Below are 20,818 nucleotides of genomic sequence, written 5' to 3' on the forward strand. Positions count from 1 at the left end.
TCAACTGGTTTTGTACGATTCAATACCGGTATAGTAACCCTCCCTAAATGAAATAGTAAAGATATATTCATAGTAAAATTACAAAATGCTACGAGTATATATATAGTGTGTATACTCTTTTGGGCGGCAACTTATTCATCCCATTTATATTTTCACTTAGTTTCTTCACCATTTCCGTACACAATTCGTCAATTGAATTGTGCATCTGCAAAGTGAAACCAATATCCAGCTTTGTTAGGGTTCTATGGACGTTTCGTCTGTTAGAAATCTCTGTCGACATGTAAGTTATTTAATCGCTCGGAATTTCAATCTCATTCTCCTATATTAACGATATATGTAGTTATAATTTATAGTTTTATGTATTCACGAATTGTCTCAGTTGATTTCGTCTGCGATTCAGCGGTGCCGAAACTCCGGCGAACTTTGCCGATTAACCGTCAGTCTGAAATCGTCTCCGATGATTAATCCTCATGTTCTTCGTGTATCAAGTAATTTGCAATCTCTATTTGCATATCAGTATTTATATTTAGGTTTAATGCATTGATATGATTGATGCCAGTAACATAATCGAAACTTCCAATAGCTAGATACTTAGATCTGTAACTAATTGATCATGTTTAATTATCGTATTTTCAAGTGTAATTCATATGATGATATAAGGAATATTTATTCTTTTATAGTATTATATTTTTGTGTGGAGATTGTTATATTGTGTGTGAAGGAGCATTTGAAATGTATATTAATCTAAAATCATTGTGTAACTTAGTAAAATGATTCAAATCCTCTAGGCTGGGCTATAAATCGGTTTAACTTCGTCTACCATTGACGTTTAGTTTAATTGCAAAAGAATGAGAATGGATCAGCTGTTTTTGTAATTGTTTACATTTTATATTTCTGTTTATAACAATGAGCTATATAATATAATTTTAGCAGTTTGTTTGACTTCGTGATATGACCAGTTTCTGACACTGGAGTTGGAAGCTGCTTGGATGAGTTTCAGGAAGTGAAGTATTTAAATGATTCGACTGTAAATGAGATACAAGGTAAGATCTCGTAGTACAAGTATATTTGCTCTCTAAACTTGCTCTGTGTGTATGAACAGGATGGATAGTTTGTATGAACAGGATGGATAGTTAACTGATCGATACTTAAATGGTCACTTAATACTATTAATCAGACCTTGTTATAAACTCTATTGCGGTTATGATGTTTGTTCATAAGCATAACATGCATTTTAATATAAATGAGGCGGATGTTAGGTCCTTCTATTCGACTTTTATTGTCATCAGGTTTATGACAACTTCAGAGTACACTTATATTAGAAATAATCAGGGAAGTATCAAAGTTTTTGTCTAAGTAATATAACTAATTACTTCCATGTCGTTTCAAATGCACAAGTATCTCCGAGCTCCCAATTACATGCTACATTTTTTGAAAATATAACTGTATGTTTTAATTATATATACACTAACCAACTGATGAGATGCTTTACTATGCTATGCAGATGGAATTATATCAATTGCAACAACTAGTAAGCATCGATCTTATTCACTTAACTCTATTGACTTTAGAAGGCTTGGATTTTTTCATTTCTTGTTAGGCTTAGTTGTTCTTTACATCAACATATGATCTGCATTTGAAGCTTAAGAAATATCAATGCAATATGGCTTCTTGACATATTTCATGTTATGAAAATTTTTTGGTTACTATATCAACATAAATTAAGTGATTTACCTTAAATGAAGTATTTTGTAGCATCTTTATTATATATAATGATGATTAGGGGTGATGATTGATACTTTTTTCAGTATCAAGTTACGAATTAACCAACTGAAACATGTACTATCACTAATTTATTTACTTAATCAATGTCTTGTTTTTCTAACTTTGCAGGCATTGGTGATCACGATATATATCACTACAATATAGATCTTAAACAGAAAGTTCGCCTGAATAGACTAGCAAATTTACCCTTAATCTCCAAGAATGGTGCAGCATTCAGGCATGCTATTAACTAGACGTCTTATATAACTGATTTCAATAACTTTATGGAAAACATTAATTTGTTAATTGCTTTTTTCCAGTGGGACTGAAGTATCATTCTCAACAAGTCACCGTGTTGATGATTTACTGGCAGATATTACATGCTTTTTCCGAAAGGTTAGATGTTGTATATAAACAATGTTATGTCCTAAAACCTTCTATTGTTTTTCAAGCAGTCTCTAGTATGTTGTATTCATGTTTGCATTATCTGATATTATCCTTTATTTTGTCTTTATGATTCAACTCTGCAGATACTCATTATGAAGGTTCCTGTAAGCATCAATTTTAACTCACAACCATTGCTTGTTCATATTTCCATTACGAATGCTATATTTGATTTATGGACCCATTTTATTCTTAACATCTTAATATTATAATTATGTTGTTCCTAGTCGATCATTTGTGTCATTATTACTTGCATAATTCAATTTTTTTGTCTTATCAGAAGGTTGGAATTGAGCTTATTATTGATAAGGGCGAAAATCCCGAGCAAAATCATGTAAATTCTATAGTAGTAAATGAGTGCATTAATCTATCACCAGAAGAAAACGTTGAATGTCTCAAATCAGGCCTTGTGGATTATGTCTTTAAACATGGGAATCAAAAAGAGACTACATGCCACTCTTGTTTTCCAATTGGGTAAGTTCGCTTTGTTTTAAGACCAAACAATCATAGAATTTGATGAAAATGTTTTTGTATGCATACATACGTTTTTATCTTCTTTTTTAACTCTTAAGCAAATGAACTTTATCTAGCAGAAAGTTATTATTATTTGTATATATTCAGTGAAGATAAGGAAAATAACAATATGATTCTGAAAAATGTATTATTAATTTTGTAAGGGAACGCCTAAAAACTGGAAGTGGGACCGTTTGCAAAGCTAGCAGGAATATTGAAAGAACGATAGAAGCTGTGGTTATAGTTAGTGAATTATCAGAGATATTGAATCCATCCTGTTTCAGGGTGTGTGGTAACAAAACAGAGGTCAATTTTCTTTTCTAATTCTATTTAATTATTATTATTATTATTTTATTTAGTGTTAGATATAAAAGTTTTTGTAGTATTAAGTGACTACTACATGTGTTTCAGGTTTTATACTTCAATGACTTCTTACCTGGCTTAATTTCTGAATCATCACTACTTGCACTGAAAAAAACTGATTGGAAAAGCTATGGATTAAGCATAAAATGCATCTCAAATGTTGATGGTTGTGCATTTATTGAATGGGAGGATTTGCCACCTGGTTCTCATATTGACATTGCCATTCACTGTCACCACAAGAAATATCCATTATTTACTTTTCATCCATCTATATCCGGTATAAGTTTATATCAAAATAGGTTGCTTTGCATCGCTCGGGTTAGGTCGCAAAAATGTGCTTTCAAAAATGTTACTGCTTGCTAATTTTCATATTGTTAGCTTGTTAATTTTGGTTAAGAATATTGCATAACTTTAGTAATAATTTCGTTACTTTACTACTTGATGACAGAATGTATATCCCCTTTTGTATGTTATTTTTCTGCATTTACTTAACGTATATACCAAGCTCGATATGCTTCCAGCAAAGGCAAGTACTGGTGATCGAAATCTTATTAAGAAAGCTGTGAAGGTTGCTCTGAATGACTTAAAGGAGAAAAATGATGGAGTTCTTCTTAGTGCACATGCCGCTAAGGTACATCCAAACCCTTATACATACAGCCTTTTTTGTGTTTTAATTAATAATTAATAATATAATTATTAAGTACATCGATTAATTAATAGTCAACAAATTTAAGAAAATGCAACTTGTGAAATTTAAATGTAAACTTAAGAAAACATTCTCTTTAAAGCTGTATAGCAGAACTCGGAGAGTACTCGGTTTTGGCAGCTCGGGAGTACTTGGTCAAACTTTGTCAAAGTCAGTCAAAGTTGGACAAAACTCGGTCATACTCGGCCAAAGCTTGGGATTACTCGGAAAATCGGTCAAAACTCGGCTAAAATCGGTCAAAGTCAAACTTAATTAACATCCGAGTACTCCTCAAGTTGCCAAGGACTCCCTAAAAAGTCCCGACTGAGTACTCCTTGCTCAAGTAGTTCGGGGAGTACTCGGTCAAACTCAATCAAACTTGGTCAAACTCTGCCAAAACTCGGCATCTCTTGGAAAATCGGTCAAAACTCAGACAATCGGTCAAAATTGGTTAAAACTCGACCAAAATTGGTCAAAGTCAAAGTTAGCCAACATCCAAGTACTTTTCAAGTTTCCAAGTACTCCCTAAAAAGTCCCGAACGAGTACTCCTCGAGTAGTGATTTTTGCAACTTTGTTTAAAAGGTATTGACACACAAATGTTTATTTAAACTGACGAGATATTATTAATTTAGATTCGCAGTTATGCACCAGACCTCGCGAAAACAATTGCAGGCCTGATTTCAACTTCTAACGACTTGAAATTTAGAGATGAATGTGCTTCACTTCTTGGTCTACGCTCCTACGATGCAGAATCTGTTGAAGATAACATTAAACAGAGGCTTATTTCAGTTATAGACCACAATGATAGAGAGCCTCAGACGAAGAGAGTCAGAGAAGGTGCACTTCTTTTCAGTGATGAATGCTTCGAAGAACCAGACTATGTGGACGACGAATATGATGATGTTGAGGTTAACTTTTCTCCTTTTGATTTATAAATAAATTTAAGTTGTGAATTTGAGATGTGAAGCATAGCATAGCATTGTTACGGATCTGTAACAGATAACGTCATAAGCATTAGATAAGTTATCATATTCATAGGCTGTTCTTAGCTGCTCCAGACTGATGTGCATTTTGAAACGGTTATTACTATAAACAATTAAGTCTTCATTGTTTGGGTAATTTGCTTGAGAGTCCAAAAATCAGTTTGCTAAATTAGATTGATACTGGCTACAACAAAAATGATCATCAAATGAGAAAGTGAAACTAGTTATTTCGTCTATTAGCATTTATGATTTGTCAAATACTCAACACAATCGAAAGTGATTAATCTAACTTCAAGTAGCTCAATTGCAGCCATATATTATCTCCTGTTTCATTTTGCATGGTTAATGACAAATGACAATTTGAATATTTGAATCTGATTATTTCATATGAATCGGTCGCTTTCAAATTGCATGCAAAACTGCATGATTGTAGTTAGCTTGATCCTTGGTAGTTGGTACAATAGATGTATTGTAGGCCTGGGTTGCCATCTGCAACTAGATCTTGAACGTGACCTCTCAGAATGCCTGTGGAAGACATCTAAGGCGTACTACTAAAATAGTCATAAAGCTCATATGTTTTTATCAAAATAACTTAACTATATAATTAAGGGTTAAAAGATCATATACTTTCATTTTTGTTTTGTTGTAGACTATACTCAAAAAAATATTAGTGTAGGCTATGAACTTGTTATTTATGTGTCATCAACATATACAAAGTTTTGACATGATAAATAAGATATTTATTAAAGAAAAAATTAAGTGATTGGTCCCTAACATTTGTCTCATATTTCACAATTACCACTTATGTTTATTTCGACTCGGTGGGTCGCACAAGTATCACAAAATTACTCGGTTGGTCGCGCAAGTATCACAAAATAAGTCCTAGATTTGTGTTTGTAGAAGTTTCATGACGAAGACTAGTCAGTTGAAACCTTAAAGGGACTAGTCATTCGAGTTAGAAACTAGTTGGGCATTGACCAACGTTTGACTCTTAAACATAAATGTAAACATATAATTATTTAAGAAAACAAAGCAGTAATTATTTGAGAAAACAGAGCAGCCACAACTCAAACGCACAAAACCCATATTTCAAAACAAATTAAAATCTTGACCCAACTTTGACAAGCTTTGATCATTTTACTTGACAAAATTTGACGATTTTACTAGCTTTGACCAGACTTTTGACTGATTTACCAACATTTTACCATTGGCTGATTTAAACGTTTTATGTGAATCGGGTGAGACTAGTCACCAGGTCGGCTGTCTTAGCCGTTTTTTACAGCACCATCTGTGACCACAGCAGCAATGAAATATGACCATTGATACAGTCAACAATTTAATAAGGTGCAGGAGCAAAGAGATGCCAAAAACTTGTAAGAAAAAAGTGTGCATCAGTTAAGTAAGAAAATAATATAAACAACGGACATTAAGCTCTCTCAAAACTTTAGTCTCTCTCTATATATATATATCAAAAACCTACAAACAGTATAAGCATATACCTTTAAAACACTTGCAATCCAACCAAGCATTGTATCATACATGTTCTATGTTATCACATGCAAAAAAGCTTTTTTAACGAACATAGTTTCCATATAACGCACTCGCACTACTTCTAGAGAAGAAAGTGAGCTCACCATATGAAAAGCAAAACTTTTCTCTAGCATTTAGCTCTTGCAATACAAATCTATAATTGCCTCAAGCCTGATACAAATATAACAAACAACATAATTAGACCAATATAATACAATTATATATTATATAAGAAAAAGTGAACATCATTTAGCAGAGGTGGCAATTTTAATCATTTAAATATGGATAGGTCAATTTGGATTAGATTTAAACCACCAGATCAAACGAATACGTTTACAAAATAACTTGTAAATAATGATGTGGCATAATAGGTGAGTTCGGGCTCACCAGTTCCGATTTGACTAAATGATTACCTGTTTTTGAATTATTTACCAAACCGGTCCACTTTGCCATTTGACATCTAAACCGACACAAACTTATAACAAGCTAACAGTAGTTCTAGATAAGCAAAAAACCACCATGGTTTACAAACCATCAACACATTTCAATAATCTGTGGCAATATAAATGCAGAATATTCACTACTGCAATTCAAAATCCAGACCATAACCCTTCATTTTGGTAAATCTGAGTTTTTTTTCTTTTTCCAGTAAAAATTGGTTGAACTTTTGATAATTCCTTTAAAGAGTGATATCAAAAGATGATGTTAAGTACTTGCCTTGTTAGCAATGTTGTTGGAGAGCCAGTCCAACCCCTCATATAGTCCTTCCCCAGAGGTAGCACACGTGCTCTGGATGTACCTGAAAAGTAAATTGAATGCGATTCTAATTTTATAATAATGTACTCTAAATGCAGTCGTTAATTATTATTTTATTATAATATTTATAATATAACATATAATACATCAATTTCAATATATTAAAATATAGAATATGGTGTTATGATACACTATTTACAGATGAAAAATGTACGAAATGAGTACTTGATCCTATAATCTCAAGAAAAAAATATAATTTTAAAAGAATAACGAAACCTCCCAACATATAGACATAGACATAGACATCCTATATTATAACAGAATCTTGAAGGCTTAAATGTTGAGATGTGAATGGTTGCACATCTTTCATTACAAGAAAACACTAAAACGTATTAAAAAAAAAAAAAAAAACATTACCAGTGGCGTTGTCGAAGGGAATGAAGACCAAGCTTATCAGTAATTTCAGCAGCATTCATTGCATTAGGCAGATCTTGTTTGTTGGCAAATACTAGAAGAACAGCATCTCTTAGCTCATCCTACAGTAAAAGTAGCATATACACTACTCATTATACAAACATCTTACAGGTGCTAAATGCTAAAATCTATTATGTTTTGTTTGGATTTTGGAATAACTTGTTACATAATTTCCTAGATCAGAAACTATATGCAAAACTTCATTGAGATCAGTTGACAATACATACGACACGAACTAGAAAATAGCATGGTTGCTATATGACTTTACAGAACATATTCGATATCCAAATTTACCTCATTCAACATTCTGTGCAACTCATCTCTCGCCTCAACAACTCTGTCCCTGTCATTGCTATCAACCACAAAGATTAGACCTTGTGTGTTCTGAAAATAGTGCCTCCATAATGGCCGAATCTGCACAAAAAAAAAATAAAAATAAAAAAAAAAAATAAAAAAGAATTATTGATGAACGCATGCTTAAATCAAAGGTTAATTGGGCACTGGTGTAAAAACTTGGTTGATTGGAATATTAGTATCCTTTAAAATAATGTTTGAATTATTTATTTATTACTAAAAGTCAAACGTTGGTCAACGGCAGACGCGTCCATGACTCAACCAACTCGTCCCTCCGAGATCCCAACCATTTCATCCCAACTCGCGACTTTTACATCCTTGTACTTGTTTTAACAATAAAGAGTGGGTGTATGACTTTTTGCACACGTTCTCATTACATTCAGCACTAAAAAATTATCTCGCCTTTGGATAGACTAGATTGTACTAAAAACACTAGAAAGTGACATACCTTGTCCTGACCCCCAACATCCCACACAGTGAAGCTAATGTTCTTGTACTCAACAGTCTCCACGTTGAAACCTGCATAACAATACCAGAAAAAAAAAATACATTATAATACTAAACTATATAAGTGTAGATCGGTGATTACTGTCAGATTTTGTGTGTTGTTAGTAAACTTAACATACATTTTTATATAATGGCACAGCAAAAAGAAAGTCTCAAACAAAAATTTCAGACTGGATTACACATGATAATGATAATGATATGATAATAGTAATTAAAACAAAAATTTAGTCTTATATTCATTACCACGGATAGGCATATTACTAACTAATTAAAAATAACTAAGAAGACATACCAATGGTAGGGATGGTAGTTACAATCTCGCCGAGTTTGAGCTTGTACAAAATAGTAGTCTTACCAGCTGCATCGAGACCCACCATCAATATACGCATCTCTTTTTTAGCAAAAAGCCGGCTGAAAAGTTTGGTGAATGTAAGCCCCATCCTTTATCTGATAAGTATCCCTACACACGAGATTAACTCGTATTCACTAATAGTTTAACATAAACACACATAAATGGTCACAAAATTGACATCCAGTACAACAGTCTCAAATTGTAATTAAACCTACTGTATATCCATCTAAAAATGGCAATGAGGAAATGTATCATCATGACAAAAAACAAATAATAATAATAAAACTAAAGTGTTTCTTTGTGACATAAAACTTTTATAGGTTACTTTTGCAGCAATTTAAAAGATTAACTGATCATGAAAATACAAATCATATTAACAACACAATCAACCATGTTTTAAATCAGAAAAATATCTGGATCTACAGTTGAAAAAAGGAACCTATATAGTAATGACAACTAACGAGGCAACCCAAACCAAAACCATATATAAAATTTATGAAATCGTCATCAAAAGCTGAAAAAAGATTCATGTTAGGGGTGTCATTAAGGGCTTGAAACTTCACATCAAAGTAATATACTTTCTAAATCACCAAAGGAACTTTGCCTAGCAGTATCGAGGTATCTCATCAACATTGAGGTTGTGAGTTCGAGTCCGTGGTGGACTATTTGTAATTTGGTGTGTATTACTTTTTAGATAAATCAACATGAAAAGTAATTAAAAAAACACCTTTAAACTATAGTTGTACAAGTACATTTATTAGAATAACAAAGGTTAAAATCCACAAAATAGCAGATCAAATTGTAGAGACCTATACTCATACATATGAAATATAAAAATAAAAAAATAAAAAAAATAAAATAAAAAACTCAAATAAGAAATATAACAAAACAGAGCTGAATTCTAGGATCAAATACCAAATTCTCAGATAAACAAATTCTTCAACCTATGATTGGAATTCAAAATGCAAATAACAAACCCCAATTCGCAACCTAAATAGTAAATTGACAAGAAAATTGTCCAAAAAACTAAAAATTGCAAATAATTATTATAGATTCTCTTCATATCGATAATTAAAAACAGAAAATGAATCACTTAGCACATGACATGATCACCTGAAATTATGTAAACTACAAATTAAGCGTATAAAAAAAAGATCTGAGAAGGATATGAAGATTCAGAATTCGGTGTATAATAATTAATACCTGAGAGATAAAAAGATATAGTGTAATCGATGAAAGTTGTTTATAGGAGATGGATGAATGAATTGTGAGAAGAGAAAAGAGGGAGAGATAAAAAGGTTCGTAGTAAGGGCCAAAAGGTGTCCTAATGTGTGCGACTCATCGATTCGATGTGAGTTAGAATAGAGTAGAATGAAGGGTGGATTGCGGTGTTGATAATGTATTTGGTACCTTATGATCGTCTTTCACTTAGATTCAAGTGATCAATCACCATGTCCCGGTCTTGATTTCATTACCTTAGCTCGATTATGATTGATACTTGGGCGTGTTCACAAGTAAGTCACAAAGGGCCGGAGCAATTATACAGAATCAACAACCTATAATGAGAGGTCAAGCTCCCTATTTATAGGTTTGTAATCTTCGCGGATTAAATGTTTGCGCATACTTTATAGATCCGCAATGTTTATGCGGGACATCTTCGCAATCTCAATTTATGCGGACTTCCGCAATGTCAGAGCGCAATACGCAGTTGTCATTTATTTCTGCGGCTCTGTTTGCACATGCATTTGTATTGCCTTGGCACTTAAAATATGCATATACATGTCTATGTATATAATCAAGTCCCCACATTTATTGTGTTATATTTACGCAGAAAATATAACATAAAAAACTCTAAAAAAATGTAGTTCAAAATGCTTTTAATTTCTATCCGAAATCTTGGGGATTATCGCAATAGTAATGTCACCGTTAAACTCTTAGCAGAATAACGGCTATATCTATTCCGGAAGTATGTTTATGCCTTTTGTGATCGTTAAATTGAGCCGTTGCATTCTCAATTCACCTATAAATATCAGTGAATTCCATTTAGCAAAATTCACATTGTCATCAACGCTCTTTGCAATCTTGTCAATTTGTATCATGAAGATTCAAGAGATTAGCCAGAAAGATAATCCCAAAAATTTCATTGCTTCGCGGCTTAGAAGTCCGGAAGCAAAAACCCCTTCCTCTTCCTCTAAAAAAGATGTAGCGGCATACTCTGCCGCAGAAGCTGAGAAGAACAAACGTAAATACGTTTCTCCTGTTGCAACTCAACGGAAACGGACTGATCAAGTACTAAAGACTTGGTCGAGAATCCAATTGTTTCAGACTATACTTCTGAGGCAAAAACTTGTAAGTTTATTTTTGCATCATCATTCTCTAGCAATTTTACAATTTATTATTGTGTGCTTTCGATGCTAATCAATTAATTTGCTTTTGCATGCATTTTTTGCAGCTGATCAAGCGAGTACTCCTTCCGAGTCCGGCCATCTATCCCTCACTAAATACGACGAGGTGTTTCGCACTCCTCCCAACCAGTCATCTCAGTGAGGATTGATGGCCTTCTTGGGTATCTCTGCGCTTCTTCATCCGCTGCAGCGGAGCAATGCCAGAAGATGAAGCTGGCAGTCCCGGATGATTTGCGCCATGAGTTTGCAAAGCTCAATTCTTCTGATGCGCATAACTACTTTGTGCAGAATTTTTATAAGGCCTTTAACTCGGCCTTTGACATGATTGCTCGCCAAGAGCAATTTTATGGTGTTTTGAAGAGCGAGAAACTCAAAGTTGAAGAAGAATGCATCAAGGCAACCCAAGCCCAAAAGCAATGTTCCATCCTTTCCGCAAACCTCAAAACTGCTAACGAGGCTACATAAAAGTTAAAGAATCAAGTGTCTGAAAAGGCCATTGATGAAAAGAAATTGTTAGCGGCCCTTGAGGCCGTGAAAAAAGATCTTGAAGAGCGCACTTCTGAGTGCGATGAAGCAACATTTGCTAAAGTTGCTGCAGAGTTAGAATTTTCAAGGTTGCGCCAACATTTGCCCGTCTTTGGGCAAAAAGTTATGGACTCGCGTCTTGTTTGTGATCGTTTCGATGTTTACGTTGTTGCACTTCAGCAACGTGAACGTGTTAAGTTTTTCACTCGCCTCTCCGAAGTCTGCGAGGTACCAGATCCGTTGCCAGATGATATAACGGATATGATTTGTAGCTCTCAAGAGGCAGAAGAACTCTTTGAAGAGGCTAAAGTGGGTATAAATGAGATTCCCATTCCCCAGGTTCTTGCAATTAGCAAAAACAAGAATGCAACGGTCGAGGACATCATCAAACTCGACCTTAACAAAATAGAGTAGGATTTGGCACATTAATTTTGCGTCCTTTTTGTAACAGTTACGCAGCTGTCTCTGCGTTTTATTAATAAAATAAAGTTCTATTTATCATACCCAATTGCAATTGTTTATTTTTATAGCGCTTTGTTTCAATATATATTCGTAATCGCTAGACTCGTCTTTTGCAATTTCAATATTCATTATTGTGCAAATAACAAATATTTACTTTCGCGAAACAATCTTTTTATTGTATAATCAATATATATTACGAATCTTCTAAGTCCGCCAAAACGATCCTTAGGCAAAAAAATTGCGTTTAAAATACGCCAAGTGTGTTATCGCGAAGCATCCAAGTTGGCAAATTCACAATCTTAGGAAATTAATATGTATAAGTCCCATCATTTCGCTAACACTTCAACTATATTATATGTTCTATTATAGCGGGTTTTCCTTCGCTATTACAAATATTGTGTGTTTAATCTTTTGTATGGACTTTAACCATTTTTCAAATAAAAGAGTTAAACCGCGAACATAATATTTTGCCATTCTTATTGTAGTAAACAGTCACCATTTATTCGCATAAAATTGCATATACATTTCTGATTACAGAGTTACAATATTTCTGATTTTTTCTGCATGCAAATCATTGCGCAATTAACAACTTATGCGTAATATCTTTTTAACAGCGTAGTGTGCCATGCATTAGGGATGATTCTTCCTTGAATGTCTGCGATCTTGTAAGAACCAACCGCTTTTATTGCTATTATTTGGTAGGGACCTTCCCAGTTGGGTCCCAATTTACCAACATTTTCTGCGCGACTTGCTTCATTATTATGCAAAACCCACTCGCCAACATCGAAAGTTAAAGCACGCACCTTTTTGTTATAATATATTGCAATCATTTGCTTGTTATTCGCTTCTTTTATCGTAGCCATCAATCTGCGTTCCTCCACAAAATTTAAATTTTCGCACAAAGCATCATTATTCGCAGTTTCATCAAAATTGGCAACCCTGTTTGTTGGCACAAAAATTTCTGCGAATCATTGCCTCTGAACCATACACAAGAGTAAAGTGTGTTTCACCAGTACTTTTCTTAAATGGTGTGTGATGTTCCCATAGTACATTGGATAGTTCATCAACCCATCCAGTGTGTTTTTCATTTAATCGCTTTTTAATGCCGCTAACAATGTCCTGATTAGTAACTTCGCATAACCCATTGGCTTGCGGGTGCGCAACTGATGTAAATTTTTTCACAATATTCATTTCCTCGCACCAACGTTTAAAGGGATCTTTTGCTCTTCGCGCCCCATTATCACTTACAATTTCGCGGGGAATACCAAATCGACAAATGATATGTTCTCATACGAAATTTCGCACTTGCACACCTGTAATTGTGTGTAATGCTTTTGCTTCCACCCACTTGGTGAAATAATCAATTGCTACAATCAAGAACTTCACATTACCTGCTCCCGCGGGAAATGGCCCCACAATATCAATCGCCCATTTATAAAATGGTCATGGCGAATTTACCGGGATCATGTCATGCCTTGATTTTCTGTTCTGCGGTGCATGCCTTTGGCAACTTTTACATATTTTAACTATTTTTGCAACATCACGATACAAGGTTGGCCAAAAGTAACCCAGCCGCATAATTTTTGACGCAATAGTTTTTTAACCAGAATGCAGTGCACAAGAACCGTTATACACTTCTTCGATGCTCATCTCTGCTTCCACTGGCCCAACACAGCGCATTAGTAGCCCATAACAAGATTTGCGATACAGGACATCATTTTCATTGAGATACATAGGTGATCGTATGCGCACTAATCTTGCTTCATCTTTATTTTCTGGCAGCGTGTTATTGCGCAGATTTTCAATAATAGGATTCATCCAATTTGGTTGCGCTTCCTCAATAACCGCGACAATTAATCCACCATCAATCGCTTTGTTGGGCAACTCTTCCTCCCTGACATGGCCAAAACGGACGGTTTTATTTGTGCGGTGTCATTAGGCCGCAACACGTCAGAGTTAGCTATCACAGGGCGTAATGGTTTTATCATTTATATTTAGCTGGGGTTCCTAGATATAACTCACCTACTTGTCTTCCTTTTAACGTGTAAGTGGTAAATATAACTCGGGTTCGTATTTTTGTATGTTTGCTCAGTAATGTAGGACAAAAGTACCTATATAGTTAACCCTAGTGACAAGAGGTGATAGATTAAGATTAACTCAATAAAACAGTAATTTGACTATAAAGGTAAAGATAGATAGGTATGGAGAATAGGATTCTGAAGGGGAATTATCGCACGAGTTTAACTTCCTAGGATAAACACTAAACCTCAATCAACTGGGCAATGAACCCAACTGATATGTCACTAAGAGTTTAGGCCTTGAAGATTCTGGCTAAGACGGATATCCCTACTCCTAACGTTAACCTAAAAGGTTTAAACGACCTTATGGATAGAATCCTAGGTACATGAACAAAGTGGTATACTCAATAATAAAGGAAAGTCTCAGCTTTTCTTAATCCTAGTTGGTCTAACTAAAGCAATATCCTACCACTTAATCACTATGTTATGCCTTAACATTAACAGACGTGCAATCTTAGATATTCTAAGGTACTGCTAATTGGAATAGAGGTCTCTCCTTTGCGATCACTTATTCAACCCCGGATCATCTTACAACATCTCAAGAACATTGCTTCTGACGCGAATCATGCTTTTGAGTAAGCTAGTGTTCACTGAACTCTCTGTTGCTAACTCTAATCACAACATAAATGGGCAGCTCTTCTATGACGAATAAGTGGTTATTCGTACGTAGGTTCTATATCCCTATTGTGACGTTAAGCACACATAACTACTTACCTTGTATCCTAGGTTCGATCAGGTCCTAATACTAGGTTATAGCCACGTGAATAAGCGGAAAGAGTGATCCGTAAATTAAACTTCTAAACCGTCAAGGTTTTAGCATAACAGTATGATAAGTTTCAGAAAAAATATTCAACATGTAATAAACATTTGTAACAGATAGATAATCATGCAAGATGAAAGCAACTTAAGATAACAAGATAACTTCATTAAATTAAGGAAAGCATTCACCGTTTACAGACGAGATCTGGACCATTACAAGTGTTGACATCCTCTAGACCGCTCCTATTACAATCTTCGGCATTCGCCTCCGGGTACTTAATTTCCCGCTTGGACGTGAGAAGGTCTTAAAAAGCTCTAGTGAGAGAAAATGTATTGTAGTGAGAGAGTGAAGAGAGGTGTGTGGAAATTGAGTGACAACAAGCCCTTAAATAGACTTGAAAAATGCCTGCAAACGGCTGGCAGGCCGTATTTGGCAAGCCGTTTGCTAGGCAAGCCGTTTATCGAGCCCGTTTGCCTGACCGTTTGACATGCCATTTGCCATACTGGCAAGCCATTTGGCAAGCCGTATGGCAGGCCGTTTTTGTTCCTGGTAAGCCTTGATTCACTGGATCGTAACTTGATTTCTTGTCTTTCACCGTTTTCGCTCTAGAATCTTCGTTTTAGCTCAGTTTCTCTTGATTCTTTTTGCATCGTCTTCGTAATTACTTTACCTACAAATTTAACCGAAAAAACGATTATTTTGCCCACAAATCTCTGAACTTTATGCTTTTTGGGACTCAATATCGGGGGTAAAAACGTGACTTTTTAGCCGATATCACACCCACACTTGCTTTTGGAAATGCGAAAAAGTTAAAACTACCAGTTTGCTTAGTGCATCTGCTTTTTTGTTTTGGCTTCATGAAACTTGCGCGAGCTCAAAATGCTTAAACTTTTCTGCAATCTCCCTTAACAATTTCAAATACTTCTACATAAAAAGTTCATGCACGTCAAATGAGCCATTAAATTGATTTAAAACCAACTGCGAATCAACGTATGCTCGTAATTTAGTGATATTCATTTTATGCGCAATGTTCAATCTAGCAAGCAGCGCCTCATACTCAGATTCATTATTTGTAACATCAAAATTGAAACGCAATGCGTATGTATGCTCCTCGCCACTTGGGCTTGTTAACACTAATCCTACGCCTGCACCTTCTGTGCATCGTGCACCATCTGTAAATGAATCCCATGTTTCACCTTGCGCAGGCTTCAACTCTATTCTTTCATGAATTACTTCCAATTCGCCCGTCATTTCTACGAGATAATCCGCGAGAACTTGCCCCTTCACAGATCTTCGCAGAAGGTAAGTTATTTCATAAGATCCCAACTCAATTGCCCACTTAGCAAGCCCTCCAGATATTTCGGGCTTATTTAGGATTTGTTTAACCGGCAAATCAGTTAAAACATGAATAGGATGCCCCTGAAAATACCTGTGCAATCTTCTTGAAGTTAGAAGCAATGCGTATTCAAAATTTTCCATTGGCGCATAGTTAATCTCACTTCCCGCGAGTGCCTTACTTACAAAATAAATTAGCTTTTGTGTTTTCTCACGTTCTGCAATCAACACTGATCCAAAAGCTTCATTTGCAATCGAGACATAAAGATACAAAATTTTGCCATTTATAGGTGCAGTTCGCGTAGGCAGCGTTGCAAGCAATTGCTTCATTTCCTGAAATGCGCTGTCTGCTTCCGCAGTCCACACAAAATTTTTCTAATTCAAACATTCTTTTAGCATTTTAAAGAAAGGCAATTGTCGTTCCGTAGCCTTTGACAAGAATCTGGTCAAAGCCGCTAACTTTCCTGTTAAACTTTGCACTTCCTTTATTGTTTTTGGTGCAGTCATGTTTTCAATTGCGGCTATATTCTTGGGATTTGCCTTAATGCCTTGCTCAGTAATGTAATATCCCAAAAAATTTCCTTCTTTTTCGCCAAAACTGCATTTTGATGGATTTAACTTCATATTAATTCTGCGCAGATTTTCAGATGTTTCCGCAATATCTTGTAACATTTGATCTCGTGCTTTGCTCTTGATTACCAAATCATCCACATACGCTTCAAGATTGCACACAATTTGACATTTGAATGCACTATCTATCAAACGTTGATATGTAGCGCCATCATTTTTAAGTCCAAATGGCATCTTGATATAGCAATATATACCTTTGCCCTTATGAAATGCGGTTTTATCTTCATCTTCTTCCGCCATCGGGATTTCATGGTACCCTTTGTAAGCATCCAGAAAGCACTTAAAAGGATATTCATTTAGCGATTCAACTTTCCAATCGATTTCTGGCAGCGAATAGTTGTCTTTAGGGCAAGCTTAATTGATATCTTTGAAATCAATGCACATCCGCCACGATCCATCAGGATTTTTAACAAGCACTGGGTTCGCAACCCATGTTTGGTACTTTACGTCACGTAGAATTCCTGTGTCAACTAGCTTAGTTACTTCTCCACATAATCATTTCATGCGATCTGGAGCCATGCCTCTGCGTTTCTGAATGAATTGCTTTAACGCATGATTTGCATTAAGTTTATGTTCCGTAATTTTGCGCGGAACACCAGTCATGTCTTGCTCACACCACGCAAAGACATCCATATTTGATATAACCAATTGCACTAATTGCTTTTTAACATCCGCGTCCAAATTGTTTACAATTTTGATTGTTTGTTCTGGATATGCGCAGTTTATTACAACCATATTATCATCTGTGCCCGCGTTTTCTATCACTGCGCCTTGCGTATTGACAGTTGCACAAATAGGTTGTATTGCTACAGAGTTCATTGTTGCCACACCTCTGCATGTTGCAAACTTTATCATTCCGTGAGTTGTTCAGGGAATGATACAAAATTTTGATAGCGCAGAATGTCCTAACATGTTATAGCGCGAAGCAGATCGCATAACGTATAAATATAGCCATGCTTAGCGCATTAGCTTTGCATCTGTTTCATCAACAAGCTCTATTTTCAGCGGTAATTGCCCAACCGGCCATGCGGATTCTCCCACAAAGCTAGATAGCGAAACTGCAGTAGGTATTAGCTCTGCCTTGATACTTTCTGGTAGCTTGCGAAAGCATTGTTCATATATGATATCCACATTACTTCCCGTGTCCACATGCACTTTCATAATTGTAATTCTAGTGTTTGCGATTTTACAAGATACAATTACTGGCGCATCAATCATGCCATAACTTTGCGTTGGCAGAAACGTTATTGGCGCAAGTTGTCACTTTTCAAGCGTTTCCACGACTTTTCTATTGTGAGCCTTTTTTCGCTTATGAACCATGCCTATCATTTTTGCTTCTTGCGTATGTTGCGTCATTACATTTGCATTTTGCATTTGTTGCATATTTGCACAATTTAACTCGCTTTTGCGAGAACTTGGGTCTGCTGACCATTTTCGCTTTAATTTTGTGAGATCTTTAGTCTTTGAATCATTTTTAAATTTGTTATTCTGTCGGCATTGAAGTTTTGCCAATTTCGCAGTTTTCTTAGCAACCGCGTTGTCACTCAACCTTTTCTTTTTCTGTTTTAACCAGAAAACAAATATTGTAGATGTGTAGACCTGCAATTCATTAGACAAGAACACGATTATAATTGAATTCCGGATTAAAGTATTCGATTACTCGAAATAAATTTATCGAATTCAATTCTAATTCGTGTCCCACGGATGGCGCCAATTGATCAATCCTAAATTAGATGTTTAGATCTAATTTAGGAATTGAGTGCAATGAAGGGTGGATTGTGGTGTTGATAATGTTTTTGGGATGTTATGATAGTCTTTCACTTAGATTCAAGTGATCAATCACCATGTCCCGGTTTTGATTGCATTACCTTAGCTCCATTATGATTGATACTTGGGCGTGTTCACAAGTAAGTAACAAATGGTCGGAGCAATTGCACAGAATCAACAACCTAAAATGAGAGGCCAAGCTCCCTATCTATAGGTTTGGAATCTTCGCGGATTAAATGTTTACGCATACTTTATAGATCCGCAATGTTTATGCGGGACATCTTCACAATCTCAATTTATGCGGACTTCCGCAATGTCATAGCGCAATACACAGTTGTCATTTATTTCTGCGGCTCTGTTTGCATATGCATTTGTATTGCCTTGCAATTAAAATTGCATATATATGCCTATGTATATGATCAGTGACCATCATCTAAGACCACGGATAATGGTGATTGTGATGTGGAGTAGATGAGGTGCACTTTTTGGGGCAAGTGAGTGATTGAACCAATGCAGAGAAATAGGGGAGTTGTTATGGGGGCTTTTGTCAAAGGATGACAATGATGCGACATTTTTTTTTGTTTTAATTAGATTTCATTTATTAAATAAGATAAAATAAAACACTACATAAATAAAAAAAGTTACATTAATAAAAAAAAGCGTTACATTAAAAAAAAGCGTTACATTAAAAAAAAGACTAGATTAAAAACACAAATACTTAAAAATTAAACACACAAAAAAAAGTGCATAAACTTATATAATGACATAAAATTAAATAAAACATAAACTTAATTGTCATTGTTGTCGTCATTTTCATCTTCGTCTTCATCTTCGGGCGGCGAAATTTTGGATGATATCATTAAATTGCTTACGAACCCATTCTTGTAGCTTTTGAACCGTTTTTTTGTCTTTCTTTTTTAACCCCTCGGTGCCCGTTTTAAGAATCTCGATCCCATGCGCAGCTTGTTGTAGGTAAGCTGCCTTTTTAAACGTCGCAAGAGAACTCTTTTTTTCTTTAACCATATGTTCTGAATATTTACTCTCAAGAGTTTGTTGAACGAGATGTCATTCCCGCGTCGGACGAAATCGATCTTCGTGCGGCCTTTTTCGCTTTGTCTCTACCTTTTGGTCTTTTCAAAGGGTCGAGTCCAAACAACTCTTTTTCGATCGGACATGCGTTAGAAGAAATATCAACACCAAAACTATCATCAAAACCTTCGTCGTCGTCATCATCATCGTCATCATTCTCATCAACATCTTCTCCCCCGACCGGTGGTGGTGCATACCATTTTGGATGTTTTTTCAAAACATCCCAAGCTTCAACCATCTTAAATATTTCAAAGTTTTTCTTTTATAATTAAGCAACGCACTTTTCATCAAATCTCGATCATTCCTTCCACTACCCCAATTGCATTGCGTTTCATCGAGCACACCATTAAACTCCTTACAATTATTTGAGGTTAGTTGATCATCACCCCTAAGCCACCCACGGTTATTGCTATTAAACTTTTCATAAATCGAATCCCACAAATTCGAAAGCTTTTGAGAGTTCCTTTTCTCGAATCTTCGGACGCGTCAATCCAACATGTTGCTAGCCACGCTTCCTCTTCGGCATCCCACATATTTTTCTTGTATATTTCTTTTTTCGATGCACCTACATAAATACATATACAAAAATAAATAAACATTAATATTACATATGTACATATACACGAAATACATATATAAAAAGTAAATACAATATACATACTACATATACATATACACGAAATATACATACTACATATAAAAAATAAATAAAATATACATACTACTAAAATAAAATATACATATACGAAATACATATATAACATTGCATATATACAAACTAAATAAAATATACATACTACATATAAAAATTAAATAAAATAGATATATAAAATATATAACATAAATAATAAAAATATCATACCACCAATTTTTTTTTCTTATGGCTTCGTTTATTTCAAGTAGGCGTGTCAGGTGCTTGAGATGTAGGTTGCGATTGTGATTGCGTTTGTTGTAGGGATTTCCTTTGCGGTTGGGATGTCGGTTGCGTTTGTTGGTGAATCGAAGTGAACATATTTGGTTGACGTGCTTGTTGATGCAACA

General features: G+C 35.1%; 3 protein-coding genes across 4 annotated transcripts; 1 reads left to right on the forward strand and 2 right to left on the reverse strand.

The window, feature by feature from the left end:
- Positions 1-131: 131 nt before the first annotated feature.
- LOC139897649 (type 2 DNA topoisomerase 6 subunit B-like) lies at positions 132-4,880 on the forward strand. Its single transcript, XM_071880343.1, has 12 exons — positions 132-280; positions 380-488; positions 960-1,043; positions 1,505-1,531; positions 1,894-2,002; positions 2,085-2,160; positions 2,295-2,315; positions 2,489-2,682; positions 2,886-3,027; positions 3,133-3,324; positions 3,587-3,715; positions 4,403-4,880. Exons 1-12 carry the CDS (start codon positions 245-247, stop codon positions 4,703-4,705), a joined length of 1,422 nt encoding a protein of 473 aa, XP_071736444.1. The 5' UTR covers positions 132-244; the 3' UTR covers positions 4,706-4,880.
- A 1,279-nt stretch (positions 4,881-6,159) lies between these two features.
- Positions 6,160-10,058, reverse strand: LOC139897650 (ADP-ribosylation factor 2). 2 transcript variants are annotated; one of them, XM_071880345.1, is made up of 7 exons: positions 9,930-10,058; positions 8,667-8,834; positions 8,316-8,386; positions 7,808-7,927; positions 7,457-7,575; positions 7,001-7,082; positions 6,160-6,454 (listed from the first exon to the last, which is right to left on the reverse strand). In XM_071880345.1, exons 2-7 carry the CDS (start codon positions 8,812-8,814, stop codon positions 6,449-6,451), a joined length of 546 nt encoding a protein of 181 aa, XP_071736446.1. In that variant the 5' UTR covers positions 8,815-8,834; positions 9,930-10,058; the 3' UTR covers positions 6,160-6,448. The 2 variants fall into 2 exon arrangements, with proteins under 2 accessions (XP_071736446.1, XP_071736445.1); XM_071880344.1 differs by lacking the exon at positions 6,160-6,454 and having other exon boundaries at positions 6,989-7,082.
- Positions 10,059-12,708: 2,650 nt separating this feature from the next.
- On the reverse strand, positions 12,709-13,309 carry LOC139901295 (uncharacterized). The gene is made up of 2 exons (XM_071884024.1): positions 13,129-13,309; positions 12,709-13,079 (listed from the first exon to the last, which is right to left on the reverse strand). Exons 1-2 carry the CDS (start codon positions 13,307-13,309, stop codon positions 12,709-12,711), a joined length of 552 nt encoding a protein of 183 aa, XP_071740125.1.
- Between the last annotated feature and the right edge of the window lie 7,509 nt (positions 13,310-20,818).

Source organism: Rutidosis leptorrhynchoides, chromosome 3 (assembly GCF_046630445.1).
Source record: "Rutidosis leptorrhynchoides isolate AG116_Rl617_1_P2 chromosome 3, CSIRO_AGI_Rlap_v1, whole genome shotgun sequence".
In the NCBI taxonomy this organism is placed as follows: Eukaryota; Viridiplantae; Streptophyta; class Magnoliopsida; order Asterales; family Asteraceae; genus Rutidosis; species Rutidosis leptorrhynchoides.